At 62.0% G+C, this 14619-nt stretch overlaps 2 protein-coding genes across 2 annotated transcripts; one reads left to right on the top strand and one right to left on the bottom strand.

The window, feature by feature from the left end:
* Positions 1-4487: 4487 nt before the first annotated feature.
* Positions 4488-7160, top strand: CRABP2 (cellular retinoic acid binding protein 2; the record flags this gene model as incomplete). The annotated part of the gene is made up of 4 exons (XM_079547658.1): positions 4488-4557; positions 6462-6640; positions 6900-7016; positions 7110-7160. 4 exons carry the CDS (start codon positions 4488-4490, stop codon positions 7158-7160), a joined length of 417 nt encoding a protein of 138 aa, XP_079403784.1.
* A 4174-nt stretch (positions 7161-11334) lies between these two features.
* Positions 11335-14461, bottom strand: LOC306956296 (dnaJ homolog subfamily A member 1-like; the record flags this gene model as incomplete). The annotated part of the gene is given in 9 exon segments (XM_079547660.1): positions 11335-11559; positions 11644-11744; positions 11953-12183; positions 12265-12492; positions 12570-12674; positions 13415-13517; positions 13519-13611; positions 13698-13840; positions 14344-14461. Coding segments are annotated over 9 exon segments (1347 nt in total).
* Positions 14462-14619: the final 158 nt, after the last annotated feature.

A 14619-nucleotide genomic window follows, 5' to 3' on the forward strand; every position in this document is an offset into this window, starting at 1 on the left:
GGGAAGTCCCTGCACACCTGGAAGCTGCTCCTCCACGGGATTTGAGTGCTGTCTTCCTCTTTACATAAGTGCTGCTGCGGGGGCTGGGGTGGGACCACTGTCCCCATCTGTTTGTCTCTGCCACCGGGGACGCTGTGTCCTTTACAGACACCTCTGAACACCGACGTGTATTTGCTGAACTCTTGAACACATCCCGAGTTCTCGGTCTGCTCTGGTCAGCCCACCGTAGAGCAGCTTTGAAGTGAAATGTTAATGTTCAAAATGCCCATTAAAAAAGAAATTATTAACAAGCATTTCCTTTTGGCTGCAGAGCCCTGGGGAAGATGCTTGACCCTGAATGCACAGGAAGCGGTGCAGCCTGCACCCGTGGGGCATACGATGACCATGTCTGTCCCCCTGTGTTCCAAATTGCCAAGCATGGCTGTGTATGCAGCAACAGGGGAAGCAGGAGGGACTTCCCACATCTCCAGCTTGCAGGCTCTGCGTGAAATCTTGATGTTGTTTGAAATCAAAGCAGTTCAGGAGAAGGCTGGGGAAGGGCTTGCAAAGGAGCAGGTGCCAGACTCGACACGGTAAGTCCCAAAATGGGTTGAGTGGGACTGCAGGCATGGGCTGCTCCCTCAGCTCTAAATATTGTTTTTTGTGACCCCATTTTGTGACCAGGGCTGCACAGACAGGAGAGGTGCCCATGCCTGGTGCAGAGCAGCAGAGCTCCTTCCCCCTGGGCTCCAAGCAGGCCCTTGATGCCTGGGGTGACTGCTGTGAGCTGTCACCCACCACCTGCCAGCAGCTGCTTTGTGTTGACCTTTCCTACGCCTCTTCTTCATGCCCAGGTATGAGCCAGGGCTCTGCAAAGTTCCAGCAGTGTTGGGACCAGTGTGCAGAGCCCAAGGTTCCTCCCTTTATTTTGGGCTGTGTGGACAGAGCTGTCCCCAGCTGGGAGACCCCTTATCTGCACCTGAGCCCTGTCGTGGAGAGAGACTGGGAGTGGAAGAGCAGAAGGGCTTGGGGAGCAAAATGGGGGTCCTGACTTAAGGTAGGTTGTGCTCTCTCTTAACAGCAGGATGAAAACAACATGCTGGCACTGTCTCTAGCTGGTGGATGTGCCGTGCCCAGGGCAGAGCGGACTGGAAACCAGCTAGATCTTACTTACCCTTGAGCCCCCACTGCTGTTTTTCCCTTGGCCATGGGCTCCAGAGTCCTGCTGGGGTGGCAGCAGGAGAGAGCCTTAGCTCTCACTCCCTTCCCTGCATGAGGAGTGGGGCAGCCAAAACTAACATGCCCAGCCCAGGCTGCTATCCCTGTGCACCTCCTCCATCACTACAGCTCCAGCTGGTGGGTGATGCCGGTACTGAGCAGACCCTGGGAGTGCAGCCAGCCTGGCCGGTGCATCCCCATGCGTAGCTGAATGAGACGGGCCTGAATGCACGTCACATTTTCCAGTGTTTTGGGGTGTTTATGCTGTTATACTCAGCTCTCAGCATGTCCCAGGCAGGGATAAGGGGTGGGAACGACAATCGTGGCCGGAATAAAACACTTCCCAACCTCCAGATGTTTGGCTGCTTGACGAGAGCGGCTGAGCGAGAGACACTCGTTAAAAATCTGCTGGGTTTGGGGACGTCTGGGTCACTAGGAGGGGACAGCGGGGCCCTGATGCAAAGGATTGGGCCAGACAGCAAAGACAGGGGGGGAATTCTAGGGGGAGCCATTCTTTTTCTGTTTAAACACTGAGGATTTATTCACTGTGCCAGTGAGGGATGCCCAAGCTACACAGTGGGGGGAGGAAGAGAAGCGGGCAGCACGCTACCAAGCAGCCACGCATGTGTGCCTCATGCAGTGTGTGTCCATCACAGAGCTGTTGTGGCCCCAAGCACAAAGGAAGGTGAGGAGGCATTGGAGAGGCCGGGTGCCTTTGTGTCTGGCTGCGTTTGGAAGCAATTAAAATGGGGTGGGAGTTTACAATCTGGGTTATAAATGGCCGACCGTTAAAAAGTTTTTACGTCTGGAAATGAGAACCATGCGGTCCGGCCCCATCTTGTCGGCAGATGCTTAATGGAGCTCCTGGGGGGTAGGGGGGGGGGGGTCATAGCATGGGGGTAGGGGCTCCAGTGGGGACCACTGTGGGGTCCCATGGGTGCTGTGCCACCACTGTGCTCCCTGTGAGGGGCTCAGGGCCATCGTTGCGGTCACTCCACGCGGATGGGGGGCGCTGGGGGGGCTGCAGTGGTGCTCAGATGGCTGCAGTTTGCTGGGATTGCTGTGGTGCATTGCAGTGCCAGCTGTTTCCAGTGGCTCATCCAGCTGTGCAGCCGGGTGTGGGAGCTCCGTGGCTCCAGTGTAATCCCTGTCTCTATGCTCAGCCATCCTGGGACAAGCAGCCCCACGCGGGTTTGCAGCCGGAGCCGGAGTTTCGTGGGCCAGGAAGAGGGGAACGGAGAGAGGGTTTATCCACCCTTCCCCATACAATTCCTTCCAGATGTGGGGCTGCCTGGGGGGTTCTGCCCAGCTGCGTCCTGGGGGCTCAGTGTGAGGGTCTGCAGCTTTGCCAGCACCCCACCCGTGCTCCCCTGCAGCCGGTTCTCCTGGAAATATGGCATTTTTTTTTTTTCACTCTTTCTCCAAATATGGGGGTAAACGTTCAGCATCACTCATCCCCCCTGTGCCAGAGGGGACACAGATCCTGTTACACGAGGATGAAAAGGGACGGTGGTGACCCGCTGTCAGACCCCTCCAGCTCTGCCTGGGGGTGCGTGGGGTTGGGTGCAGTGTGGGGTTTGTTCCTTTCCCCCATGCTTCCCGTCCTGCAGCCCACGGAGCATCGGCAACGCTGTAGGTAAGGTTATGTCAGCCCTTTGTTACAAATCCTGTTCTTCGGGGGATTAGAGGCATGCTGCAAGCCAGGGCTTGGCTCACGAAAATCACAGCCCAGAAATTTGGGGGCGAGGAAGCCGGGGCCAGGAGGAGGGGAAGCAGCTCTCTCAGTAAGAGGGGTTTCAGGATCTTCCCGATGGGCAGGAGGGAGCTGGAAGGCAATTGCCAAGCTGTGAGCAGTGAGCTCAGCTTTACTGCTGGTTCACATGGGGCTGTGCAGAGAGATCTCCAGCTGTTGGGTGCCCTATGTACCCCAAACGTGCCAAACCTTGGACCCTTGGGGCAGTCTGCTCTCCTGCAGACAATGGGGACAGTGGCAGCATGGACACGACTGAGGGTGTCCATCACTGCACAGAAGTCTGTTTTCACCCACAAAATCCATCTCCCTCCATTTCAGGGCTGCCAGTGACCCAAACGTCATTTATTGTGCAGTGCTGGGATGGCACCACGGCACAATGTGCCCCACGCAGCTCCTTCCTCAGGCATCTCACCAGAGAGAAACCCCAGCAAACAATTCATCACGCTCTGAGCAGACCCAATCTATCAGGGCTTTAATCTCACATTAGCAGTTAATCTTGCTTTCCACCGGCCTGCAGCCAAAGCAAACTCTCCTCAGCCCCGCGCAGACCAGAGGGTTCTGTTCTGGGCATGGGGCTCGGATGGAGTGAGGCTGAGCACAGCTGCACACGTGCACAAACGCTGCAAGCACACATGCATGCAACACATTGCACACACATGCGTGTGCGCGCACAGAGCCGTGCACACCTGGCACACACCAGCACATGCAAAGCACCCAGCTGGCACAGAGCTGGGCAATAATCCATCCCCAGGGCTGTTGGGGGGCTGCAGGCAGACTTGGGGGGTGTGAAAAGTCTTGGGGAGGTGGGGGGAAACCGGGAGGATGGAGGTTGATTGGGTGAGGCGAGAAGTATTGGGGAGATTTGGACAGCTGGAGGATGACAGGGATGTAGGGGGGACGTGGGAAGCTTTGGGGGGATGTGGGCAGTTTGGGGGGATGCAGGCATGAGGGAGGTGTGGGCAGATCAGGGCTGAGCGGGCAGATTAATCCTTTGTGGGGAGTTATAGGGGGGATGCTTGGGTTAGGGAGATGCAGGTGGTTTGGGAGGCGCCTAATTTTGGGGGCGATGAGGGCAGTTTTGGGGGGGCGCGTGGGGAGTTTTGAGAGGTTCTGGAAGTTTTGGGAGATGCTGCAAGTTTTGGGAAACGATTGAGGTTTTCTGGAATGATGGAAGTTTTGGGGGAACGATGGAAGATTTGGGGACGATGGAGGGGTGCCCGTACACCTCAACCCCCGCCTGCGTTTCCCCCCCCCCCCCTCCCCTCCCCGGGGCCGTCCCGGTGCTCGGCCCCACAGGTGAGAGGAGCGCGGGGCTCCGCCGGCAGCGGGGCCGGGGCGGGGGCGGAGCGGGTGAGCCCGGCCATAAAACGGCGGCGCGGGGCCGGAGCCCGATTGAGCGGCTGCGGGGCGGGAGAGCGGCGGTGCCGGTACCGGCGGAGCGGACGGAGCGGAGGTGCCGGTGCCCCTCGGTGCGTTTCCACCACCTGCTCCTCCTTAGCACCATTTCCCACTTCCCCGGTGCCCCCCTCTCGCCGCGATGCCCAATTTCTCCGGGAATTGGAAGATGAAGAGCTCGGAGAACTTCGAAGAGCTGCTGAAAGCGTTGGGTGAGTGCGAGTCCCGGGATGGGTGAGGAGCGGGGGGAGTCCGGTTCTCATCGCCCCCCGGATCCCTCCAGCAGTGCGGGTCGGGGATTGCACGTAAAGCCTCCAGGGCTCGGGAGAGCTCCCCGGCCCCGCTTCTCCCTACCCCCGCGTCTCGCAGCCCGCTCCATTCCTCTTCCTCGTGAGGAAACTGAGGCACAGCTCGGATCCCCCCCCTCAGCTGCAGCCTGAGCCCCTCTCCTCTCTTCTGCCTGCCTCAGTTTCCCCACCGCAGTGGTAACCCCCGGGCTGCACACCCCCAGGCTCTCCCTGCATTACCCCCTTCGCATGGACACCCCACTCCCCCCCCCCCCCCCCCCAGCACCCCCCATCCCACACCCCGGTCGCACCCAATGGGATGGAGTGTGGTACCCCAAAACTCCGGGCTGCAGGGCTTGGTTTGTCCCCCACTTCCCACCCCCATAGCACTGCGGGTCCTCAGCTGGAATCTGTGCATGGGGACACCAAGGGGGTCCCAGGTTTTGGGCAGGACTGGGGCCCCCCCCTGCTGTTCTCCTCTGCCTGACCCCTCCCCACCCGCCGAGGAGTCGCTGGAGCAGAATATTTTCCAAGTTAGGGGATACGTAACAAATACTTCAGTATAATTATCACTTTCTTGGATTTCACTCCCTCTTCGCCCCCTCCTCCTCCCTCTCTCCCCTCCATCACCGCCGGTGAAGTGGTGCGGGGAAACCTCATCAGGAAAATCAATCTGTCGGGCACAGCGCAGCACTCTGCCTTTCCCACGCAGCGCATGAGGCTCCTGCAACCCCCGGCCCTGGGTGAAACCCACCTCCTCCCCTCCCCCGGGAGGCACTGTGCCACCTCCGTGGCTCCTAACTGCCTTAGGGGGACACTTTGTCCTCATGCCCACACAGGGGATGGTGCAATCGTTGCATTTTAGCATCACGGTGGGAACAGCCCCACATGGATGCATTTGTCCCCGGTGCAGGGTTTGTTCCTCTAGGGATGCTCCATCTCCTCCAGGGATGCTCTGCTCTGTCTGCGGGGGCTTCCTGCCCTCCCCCCAATCCCTGGGGGCACGTGGGGCTGGATGGGATTGGGGAGGGGGCAGTGGGGTCCTGGCCAAGAGCCGACCTGCTGCCTTCAGCTGCCCGAGGGTCACACCATGGGAACAATGTCCCCAAAGAGCAGCTCCCTGGGGAGCGGGGCTGCCTGGGTGACAGCCCAGGGCTCAGGCTGTGATGGATGAGTCCGTAGGGGAGTGGGGACAAAGCCACAGCTGCATTGTGGTTAGCAAGAAGGGAGGGGGCTGCGAGGGTGTAATGATGGGTGTGAGACCCCCCCCCCTTGGCCTCCAGATGTAGGGCGGGAGCCCTGCGCCATGTCCCCGCTGTCACCCCGCGCGCCTCCCCATCACCCTCAGGCACATCCGGAGCCCGCACAGCTCCCCCCTGCCTGAAGGTAACGAGCACCAGATGTGGCCCAGATGTGCAGAGGGGGGTTCATGCACCCCCCCCTCCCCACACACACACACACCTCCTCCCTCCATGTTGTGCTGTCTGCAGAGCTCGGGGTCCTCCCAAGCTGTGTCACTGCCAAGTCGTGGAGTGGGGGGCAGGGGGCAGCCACGTGCCCCCTGTGCGCTCTGCAGGGGCTTATGGCATCGAGCCCTGAGTGCAGGGGAGGGAAGGGGGGAGTGTTTGCACGACCTCGTGCCCCCCATCTGCAACCAATTCCATAGAAAAGCAGCAGCATCTGTAGCTCGGCGCAGCTCTGGAACACAGCCGGGGGTCGTCGTCACCGCCGTCCCGAGAGGCACTTAACCTCCCCTCCATGGGTCACACACCGGGCTGGGCGGTCTGGGATGTGGGAGGGGTCGCTCTGACACCGGTCCCTGCTTGCAGGCGTTAACATGATGCTGAGGAAGATCGCGGTGGCTGCGGCCTCGAAGCCAGCGGTGGAGATCAAGCAGGACGGTGAAAGCTTCTACATCAAGACCTCGACCACCGTGCGCACCACTGAGATCAGCTTCAGGATCGGCGAGGAGTTCGAGGAGCAAACGGTGGACGGGCGGCCCTGCAAGGTGGGCTGAGCTGCACCCGTTTGTGTGTGTGGATGTGTGCGCGCTCACTGCTGTGTGTGTGAACGTGTGCACACATCCAGCATGCAGTCCTTCCCCCTGCCCCCAGGTGATACACGTGTCCAGCAACTGCAGGCTGTGGGGACAAACGGCCCCATCTGTTTGGTGGTGATGGATCGTAGTGCCTGATGGGGCTGGGGGCTGCTTCCCCTCTTCCACCCCCCCGTACCCCGCAACCAGTGCTGTTCTCTCTTCTCTATAGAGCTTGGCCAAGTGGGAGAGTGAGAACAAGATGGTGTGTGAGCAGCGGCTGCTGAAGGGCGAGGGACCCCGGACGGGCTGGTCCCGAGAGCTGACCAATGATGGGGAGCTCATCCTGGTGAGTGGGGGGCAAAGGGGGGGTTGGACGGTGATGGGGGTGCATGCTGAGAAACTCTTGGAATAGGGCTGTGACCAGTGCTCCTTATTGCAGACCATGACAGCTGATGATGTTGTCTGCACCAGAGTGTACATCCGGGAGTGACGCACGCCACCAACCATCTCCCCACAACGGCTCCAGCCCCCCCCTGCCCTCCCCATGCCTTTCCTGTGGTCCTGTGTCCCCCTGCTCCCCTGTACCTGCCCCGTGTCCCCGTCCCCCCCCCCTCCCTGTGGCTGTGGGGGTGCACTGAGCAGCGGGATGTTGGGGAGCACCCCATCCTTTGGGTTTGATGTTTTCTGGTGGTTTTTGTTGTTGTTTTTTTCTTTTTTATAACTGTTTTTGATTCACTTTGACCTCACACCCGGTGCTGCACCCCTCACCCTCCCCTGCAGCTCTGCTCGCTCTGCTCCCTTCCCGGTATTTATTTGTGAATAGTTGAATGGAATGGAAACACTCAACAGCTCCAATCCGGCGGTGCCGTGCAGTTCCGACCCCTGGGAACGTCTCCTCACCCCTCTTCCCCTCTCCTGTTTCTAATAAAGCTCCAATCCCCATTGCTATCCCCATCCCTCCCGGCCCTGCTTGCGTGTGCTGATCCAGCTCCGTGCCACAGCCCCAGCGTTGCGCAAAGGGCCGGGGGCAAAGGCGGTGCTGGGCGATGCCGTATGGCGCATCCCTGCGTGGGAAGCACGGGGCATCCAGAGCACAGAGCCCCTATGGGTGCAGGTCTGGAGGGGGTTAGAGGGGAGGAAACACCAAGCGCTGCCATGAGGTGATGCTCGTGGTCCCAGCTGGGTTGCCCCTGTGCTGTCTTGGCTGTGTTAACGGCCCCGGGGTGGGTGATGAGATGGAATTGGGGGGGGGGGGGGTTCTTTTCGGCCACGAGGTGAGTGTGCTGTTTGTTGCATGGGGGTATGAGGAGCACTCGGCAAACTGTCCCGATTTTAGGTGGCGGTGGGGGTGTTGAGTGCCTCCTGGTGAGCATCCTGCCCTCGGCACTCTGATTCTTTGGGGGAAAGCCAACAGTAAAGCAGCAAACCCCGAGTAAGCTGGGAGCCTTTGGGGCAAGGGGCAAAGGGGGTGCTGTGCTGCTGCTCCCTGGGTGTGTCAGTGGTGGCAGCAGGGTTTTACCAGGAGTGGATGGGAAACAAAAGCTGTGCCCTGGGAAGACGGGAGCGGCTGCAGATGCCTTTGGGGTGACGCAAAGGGGGGGGTAAGGGAGGGGGGGGTAGCGCTGTGGGTTCCTCTATGGGGGAGAGCAGTGGGATTACAGCTTTGGGAAGGAAGGGAGGGGGGGGGGTTGTGAAGAGGGGATGATGGGGGTAGCGCTGTGCCTCCAGGTGCTGCTCCTGGAATGCGCCTTAAATCTCCCCCCACACCGGGATCTGGACCACTGCCGGCTCCTGACGTCACCGTGCTGTAACGGGACCGGGTGGCACCAGGAGCTGCTCCATGCCCCCCTCCTGCCCCCCCCCCCCCCCCCCCCCCCCCCCCAAGACCCGGCCATGCGATGATGGGTGGTGGGCACTGCCGACCCCCTCCTCCTTTCAGCCGAACTCGTTTCTCTCCCCGGAGATTTTGTAACAGAAACGATCCGCCTCGAGCAGCTCTTAATGAAAACCATGAGTTCCAACCCTCGGCCCTCACGGTTTTCCGATCCAGAGGAATATCCTCTTTCTTCGTAGCCGCCCAGGGGACGGCTCCAATTTGTCTCTCTTCCGAACCCCGGGCGGGAGGGGAAGCAGCAGCGCCGGTGGTGAAAGCGGAGATGGCAGCAGGGGCCCCGATGGGGGCTGTGCCCCAACAGCTGGAGCTGCACATCTGGATGACGGGGGTGCACATCTGGATGGCGAGGGGGCGGCCTGGGGGTCCCATCTCGCTTCTTGTGCTGGTGATGGGGGGGTACAGAGAGGACGTGTCCCAGCCGTTGGCTACCCCACGCCAAGAGTTGGATGGCGGCCGCTCAGTGAAACAAAGGCGGATTCCTCCTCTCAGCCTCTGTTTATTGTGCGAAGAGCGGAGGGGAGCGGGGGCTCTGCAGGGCTCGGGGAGAGGGAAGGGGGGGGGGGGCTGCTGGAGTGGGTCCCAGGATGCAGAGCGGTGCTCGATTGGAAAGTGCACGGGTGGTGATGGTGATGGGTTCCCCCAAAAGGGGGCTGCAGGGTTTTACCCCCTCCCCCTCCAAGCTCACTGTGGGTGGCTCGGGTGCCCCCGAGCCGGCACTAATCGGCTGTCCGCTGACCCCCGGGCTGCCCCCGGCTGGGGAGGGGGCCCCGCTCAGCCCCTTGCCTTTCATCTGCCGCAGACAAAGCCCTGCGAGGGGCTGGGGGCTTCTGAGCCGCTTTGTGTTGCGGGTGATGAATGTGTGACCCACGGGGGGTTGCGACCCTTCTCCCTCTGCCTTTGTCATGCGTTTTTTGGAAGTGGGGTCCCCAGGGTGTCTCCAGGTAGCTCCCGCCATGCTGTCGGCTGGGCAGCAGGGCTTTGTCCTGAGATGCGTTGGTTCTCGTCCTTGCCATGGGGCCGCTGGCCAAGCTGTGGGCTGGGCTGTCTGCGGCCGCACTGCAAGGATTTCACCCCTAACCTCATACTGGAGCTCGAGCAGGATTGCACGCCGCTCCTTGCTCCCCACGAAGGGGTTTTCAGGTGCACTGCAACCGTGCCGAGGGGCACAGGGAGGGCACTGTGCTGGCGTTACGCAGGGAGCACAGCGTGACCGCGTGGGCTCCAGATAACGGCTCAGGACCGCCGTGCCCCACGGTTCCGCGTCCCATTGGGTCCCCTTCCGAGGGGCAGCACGCCGTGCCCGGTCCCCAGGGTCCCTCATCCCGGTGTCCCCGCTTGGGACGCGGTGACACAGCCGTCCCCACGGCGCTCCCTGGGGCAGCCGGGGACAGCAGTGCCCACAACTGGGCGAGCAGGGCGGTATCCCAATGCCGCCGGCTTCAGGAGGTGACAGATGCGAGGTGCTGTCACCTCCCCACGCGATGCCACCCTCTAAACAGAGCACCCCCCCCTCCCATCCCCATCCCATCCCATCCCATCCCCCGCAAGACCCTCCCTCGCTCCTTTCCAGTTTTGACTTTCAGGGTCCATGGACTGACCCGTTGTGAAAGGGGGAGGAGGGGAGGGTTTACGGGATCCGGTTTGACCCCCGTTCCTCAGCATTTGAGCTCATCTTTTGCGGAGGAGGGGAGGGGGTCTCACTTCACCGCTCAACCCCCGCAAGGTGACGTTTGCGGGGTCTCTGCCAACCCCAGCCCCAAGGATGCAATGGAGCTCCGGCGCAGCCCACCTGCGTTGCTGACCCCTGGCGGCTGCCTGCAGGGGAACGATGACGGAAGCGTGCCTCAGTTTCCCCATCTGCTGCCCCGGTAATGACAGGGCAGTGGGAGGCCCTGCCCGGCTCCCCTCCTCCTGGCGCTGGGCGGCTTCAAAGGGCCCTTTCCCTGCGGCGGGGGCACGGCCCGGATTATGAGGGCAGCAGCGGCTGCCGGGGGGGGTCAGGGCCAGGACCGCGGCTCCCCTCCCTGCTGAGCAAGGCTGGGGAAACTGAGGCACGCCCGCAGATCAAAGCGGGCGGTGCGCGAGGCTGCCCCCGGGGGGGGAGCGGCTGTGGGCCGGCAACGAGGAGGAGTCAGGATCGCTTTTAATGCCACATACAAAGTCCTCTCCACCCTCCCTCCCCATCCTTCCCCTCTCGCCCCCCCCCCCCCCCCCCCCCCCCCCCCCCAAAAAAAAAAACAGACTTAAAATTATTCCAAAAATAAATAAAAAGGGCCAGGTCCCCCCCTTACCCCCTTCTGTGCAAAGAGAAAGAGAAAAACCCCCTCCGCTCCCCAGGCCAGACCCAGGCTCCAGCAGGAAAGAAATGGGCAAAGCAAGTGAACCGGCGGCAGCATCACCCCATGGGGTGGGGGCTGCAGGGTGGGGGTCCTCAGCCCTGCGCAGGGCAGAGCAGGTGGAGGGCAGCAGATCTGGAGCCTTCCCCACCCATCTCCTTGGTGTGGAATGCTCAGAGCTGCCCGATGCTGGGCACAATGCTCCTGGCCCCACACTGTAGATAGGGAAACTGAGGCAGGCAGCATGGCCCCCGCTCAGCATCAGTCCAGGGCTGCGCTGTCCTGGTGCAGGGAGAGGGGATGGCTCCAAAAGAAGGGCGAGTGCTGTGGGAAAGGTGACCTATGTACATCCCTGAAGGTCAACGGCTCTCCGAGCCCCTTCCCCACCGCGCTGCCCCCTGCCCCTGCATGGGACGAGCCCCCAACAGCCTCGGCTATGAGGTCTGGCACTGCACGTGCTGACGGGTGCCATCCTCGAAGTCATCCTCGTGGTATGCTTCGCCATGCGGCCGCCGGCCTGTACTGCCATGGGACGTGTAGTCACTGAGTTCCACCTCCTCTGTGTCCTCAGTGGCCATCACCTCCTCCTGGGGTGGGAAGAAGGCCTGGAGCTGGCGCAGGCGTTCGGTGGGCAGCCAGCCAGGCTCGGGGAACTTCACCTGTGGGTACAGAAGGGTTGGGGACGGAGGTGGGCATGGGGCGGCCACACAGGGTCCATAACCCATCCCAACCCCACACCTCACCTCGAACTTGAGGATGAGTTTTCCCTTCTGGAAGGGGCTCCTGTAGACGGGCATCCCTTCGTTGGGGATGCATTTCAGGTCCCCAGGTCGGATGACATCACCTGAGAAAGAGGATGAGTGTCACTGCGCCGTGCACCACCGCACTGCGCATCACCGCACTGTGCCCCCACGCTGCTCCAGCTTTTTTGCTGGGGACTTTGTGCAGATGTGGAGGAAAAGGGGAGAAGCTGCGTCCCCGTAGAGCTGGGGAAGAGTGCAACTCAAGGACAGTGTAGGACGGGACCACGGGGACACACGTCCCCATCCTACCTGGCTGCGAGGCGACAAGCAGGGTCCTGTTGTCCAGCGTGCGGATGACCTGCCTGCAGCCACACAGCGCATCTGCCAGGCTGATCTCCCGCCTGACAATCAGATCATCACCGCTCCGCCTGAACACGGGATGCTCCTTCTGGTCCAGGACAATGATGATGTCCCCAGGCTCCAGGCCAGGCACTTGGTCACCTTCCTCGTGGAAGGTGATCTTCTGCCCATCCTTCATACCTACAGGGAGAATTCAACAGCTCAGATCGCAGCTCCGGAGCTGTTATCACAGGTCACCCTCTTGGCACAGCCCTATCTCACCTTTATCCAGGTGAACGCTGAGGATTTTTTTCTCCCGCACGACCTTGCGGCCATTGCAGGTGAGACAGCAGTCGCGGGGCCGGATCCACTCGCCCTGGCCCTGGCACTGGGAGCACACCGTCTGGATCTGCTGGATCACGCCGGGCCCCAGCTGATGGATACGCACCTCCATGCCCGAGCCGTGGCACTTGGGGCACCGCCGCTGCGCGCCCTCCCGCACCCCGCAGCCTGCGGGCGAGGGCAGGTGGGGGGTGAGGGCTGGGCACGGTGCTGACCCCCTGTCTCGGTCCCCCCCAGGCCCTCACCTCCGCATTTCCTGCAGATGATGTTCTTCTGCAGGGACAGCTTGCGCGTGGTGCCGTTGTAGAGGTCCTCCAGCGACACGGAGAGCTGATGTACCACCGTCTTGCCTGGAAGGATGGAGAGCCCCAGATCGGCACCCTGCTGCATGCAACAGGCCTGCACCTTCAGTCACTGCTCTGCTGTCGCACGGCAGAAGGAAGCTCGGATCCTGCAGACCCCAGGGGCAGCCCCACATCCCAGCCCCACAGCCCTCGCCATGCTACAGCTGTTCATCACCAGCCCTACCCAGAGGTGCCAGGACGCTCTCTTTCACCTCCTAATTGCCCTGCAATTAAATCCTGCCACCTCAGCAAGAAGCGCCCTGGCAAGTCATCGAGCCATCCCCTCTTGCATGACCCAAGCCTAAAGCATCCTGCTGTCACCAGAGCACCCTGCACGCCCTGCATCCCCAAGGCCGTGGGGAGCCGAGGGCAGCGCTAGGTGACTCACCCCAGCCTGGGGACAGCAGGGGACTGGGTAGGGCGCTTTGAAGAGGGGCAGGTGGAGAAAGTAATGAGGGTGACAAAGAACTGTGCTGGGCTGTGCACCGCGAGGAGCGAGGTGGCCCGGGGGCCACCAACTGGGTGCTGGCGTCCCCAGAGTCAACAAGTCAACCCCATCCCATCCCCCAGAGCCAACACAGCCAACATGTCAACCCTGTCCTGTCTTCAGAGCCAACATGTCAACCTTGTCCCATCCCTAGAAGCATCAGGTCAGCCACATCCCCAGAGCCAACAGGTCAACCCGGTCCCATCTTCGCTCTCGCTGTCAGCTCAGTTCCAGTTCCCAGTGTCCCCAGTGCCCGTACCTCGCCGGTCCGCCCGGCCACGCATCCTCACACCACCTCCAAAGAACAGATCGAAAATGTCCATAGGGGAACCGAAGCCGGGGCTGCTCCTGCTGCCCAGGCCCACCCTCCTTCATGGCCCTTTCCCCTCCTCGGTCGTACAGCGCCCGTTTGTGGGCATCTGACAGCACCTCGTAGGCCTGCGAGATCTGCTTGAACTGAGAGGGAACAGAGGGTGGTGAGCGGGGCAGAGGCAACGGGGGGATGTGAAGCTGGGTTATGGGGGAGGATTTGGGGTTCCTACCCTCTCGCCCTCGCTGGGGTTCTTATCGGGGTGGTAGCGCAGTGCCAGGCGTCGGTATGCCCGCTTGATCTCATCCAGGCTGGCGCCCGGCCGCACGCCCAGCAAGTCGTAGTAACCCGTCTCCTTCACCATCGTCCTCGCTGCTGCGAGGGGGAGGCGTCACCCCCGTGTCCCGCATCCTCCCCCCCCCCCCCCCTCCAGTTTCCCCATTCCCACAGCCGCCCCACTCCGCGTGCCGCCCGTCGATAAGCCCCAACGTTGCGCTGGGGGGAATGAAGGGGGGAGGGTTTATCTCTGCTCATCCGCGCTGCCCCGGGATGGGGCTGCCCCCGGGGGTGTCCCGGTTGTGGGGGACAACAGGCAGGGTCGCTGTTCCCGTTGCGGGATGTGACAGCCCCCCGTGCAACGCCGCCCGCCCCGCGGCTGTCACAGCGCTGCACCACGTCGAAGGGGGGGGAACGAAGAAGGGGGGGGGGGGGGGGGACACGTCGAGGGTCCCCGAGGGGATAAGGCGATATTCGGGCCGGGCCGACAGGGATGGGAAATGAGGGGTCGGGGTCGCCGCTACCCGCGGGAGGGGTGGGGGAGGTGGGGGCCCGGGGGGCGCCGGGGGGCAGCGGGGGGCGATGCCCCCCCCCGCACTCACCGCTGCTCCGCCGCCCGTCTCCGAACTCTCTGGAAGCCCGGCCACGCCCCCCGAGCGCCCCATTGGCTGGAAGTCCCACAGACGGACACGCCCCCAACGCCGATCGTTCCGCCCTCATTGGCTTTCATCCTTGAAGACCCGCCTACTGAGCACGCCTCCCTCTGCCTGCCGGCTCTTCCGGGCAGGCCGGAAGAACGCCGTCTTGCGATTGGCTGAGATGGCTGCCGGCTCTTCCGGGCAGGCCGGAAGAACGCCGTCTTGCGATTGGCTGAGATG

Source organism: Tetrao urogallus (genome assembly GCF_951394365.1).
Source record: "Tetrao urogallus genome assembly, chromosome: 28".
Lineage (NCBI taxonomy): Eukaryota > Metazoa > Chordata > Aves > Galliformes > Phasianidae > Tetrao > Tetrao urogallus.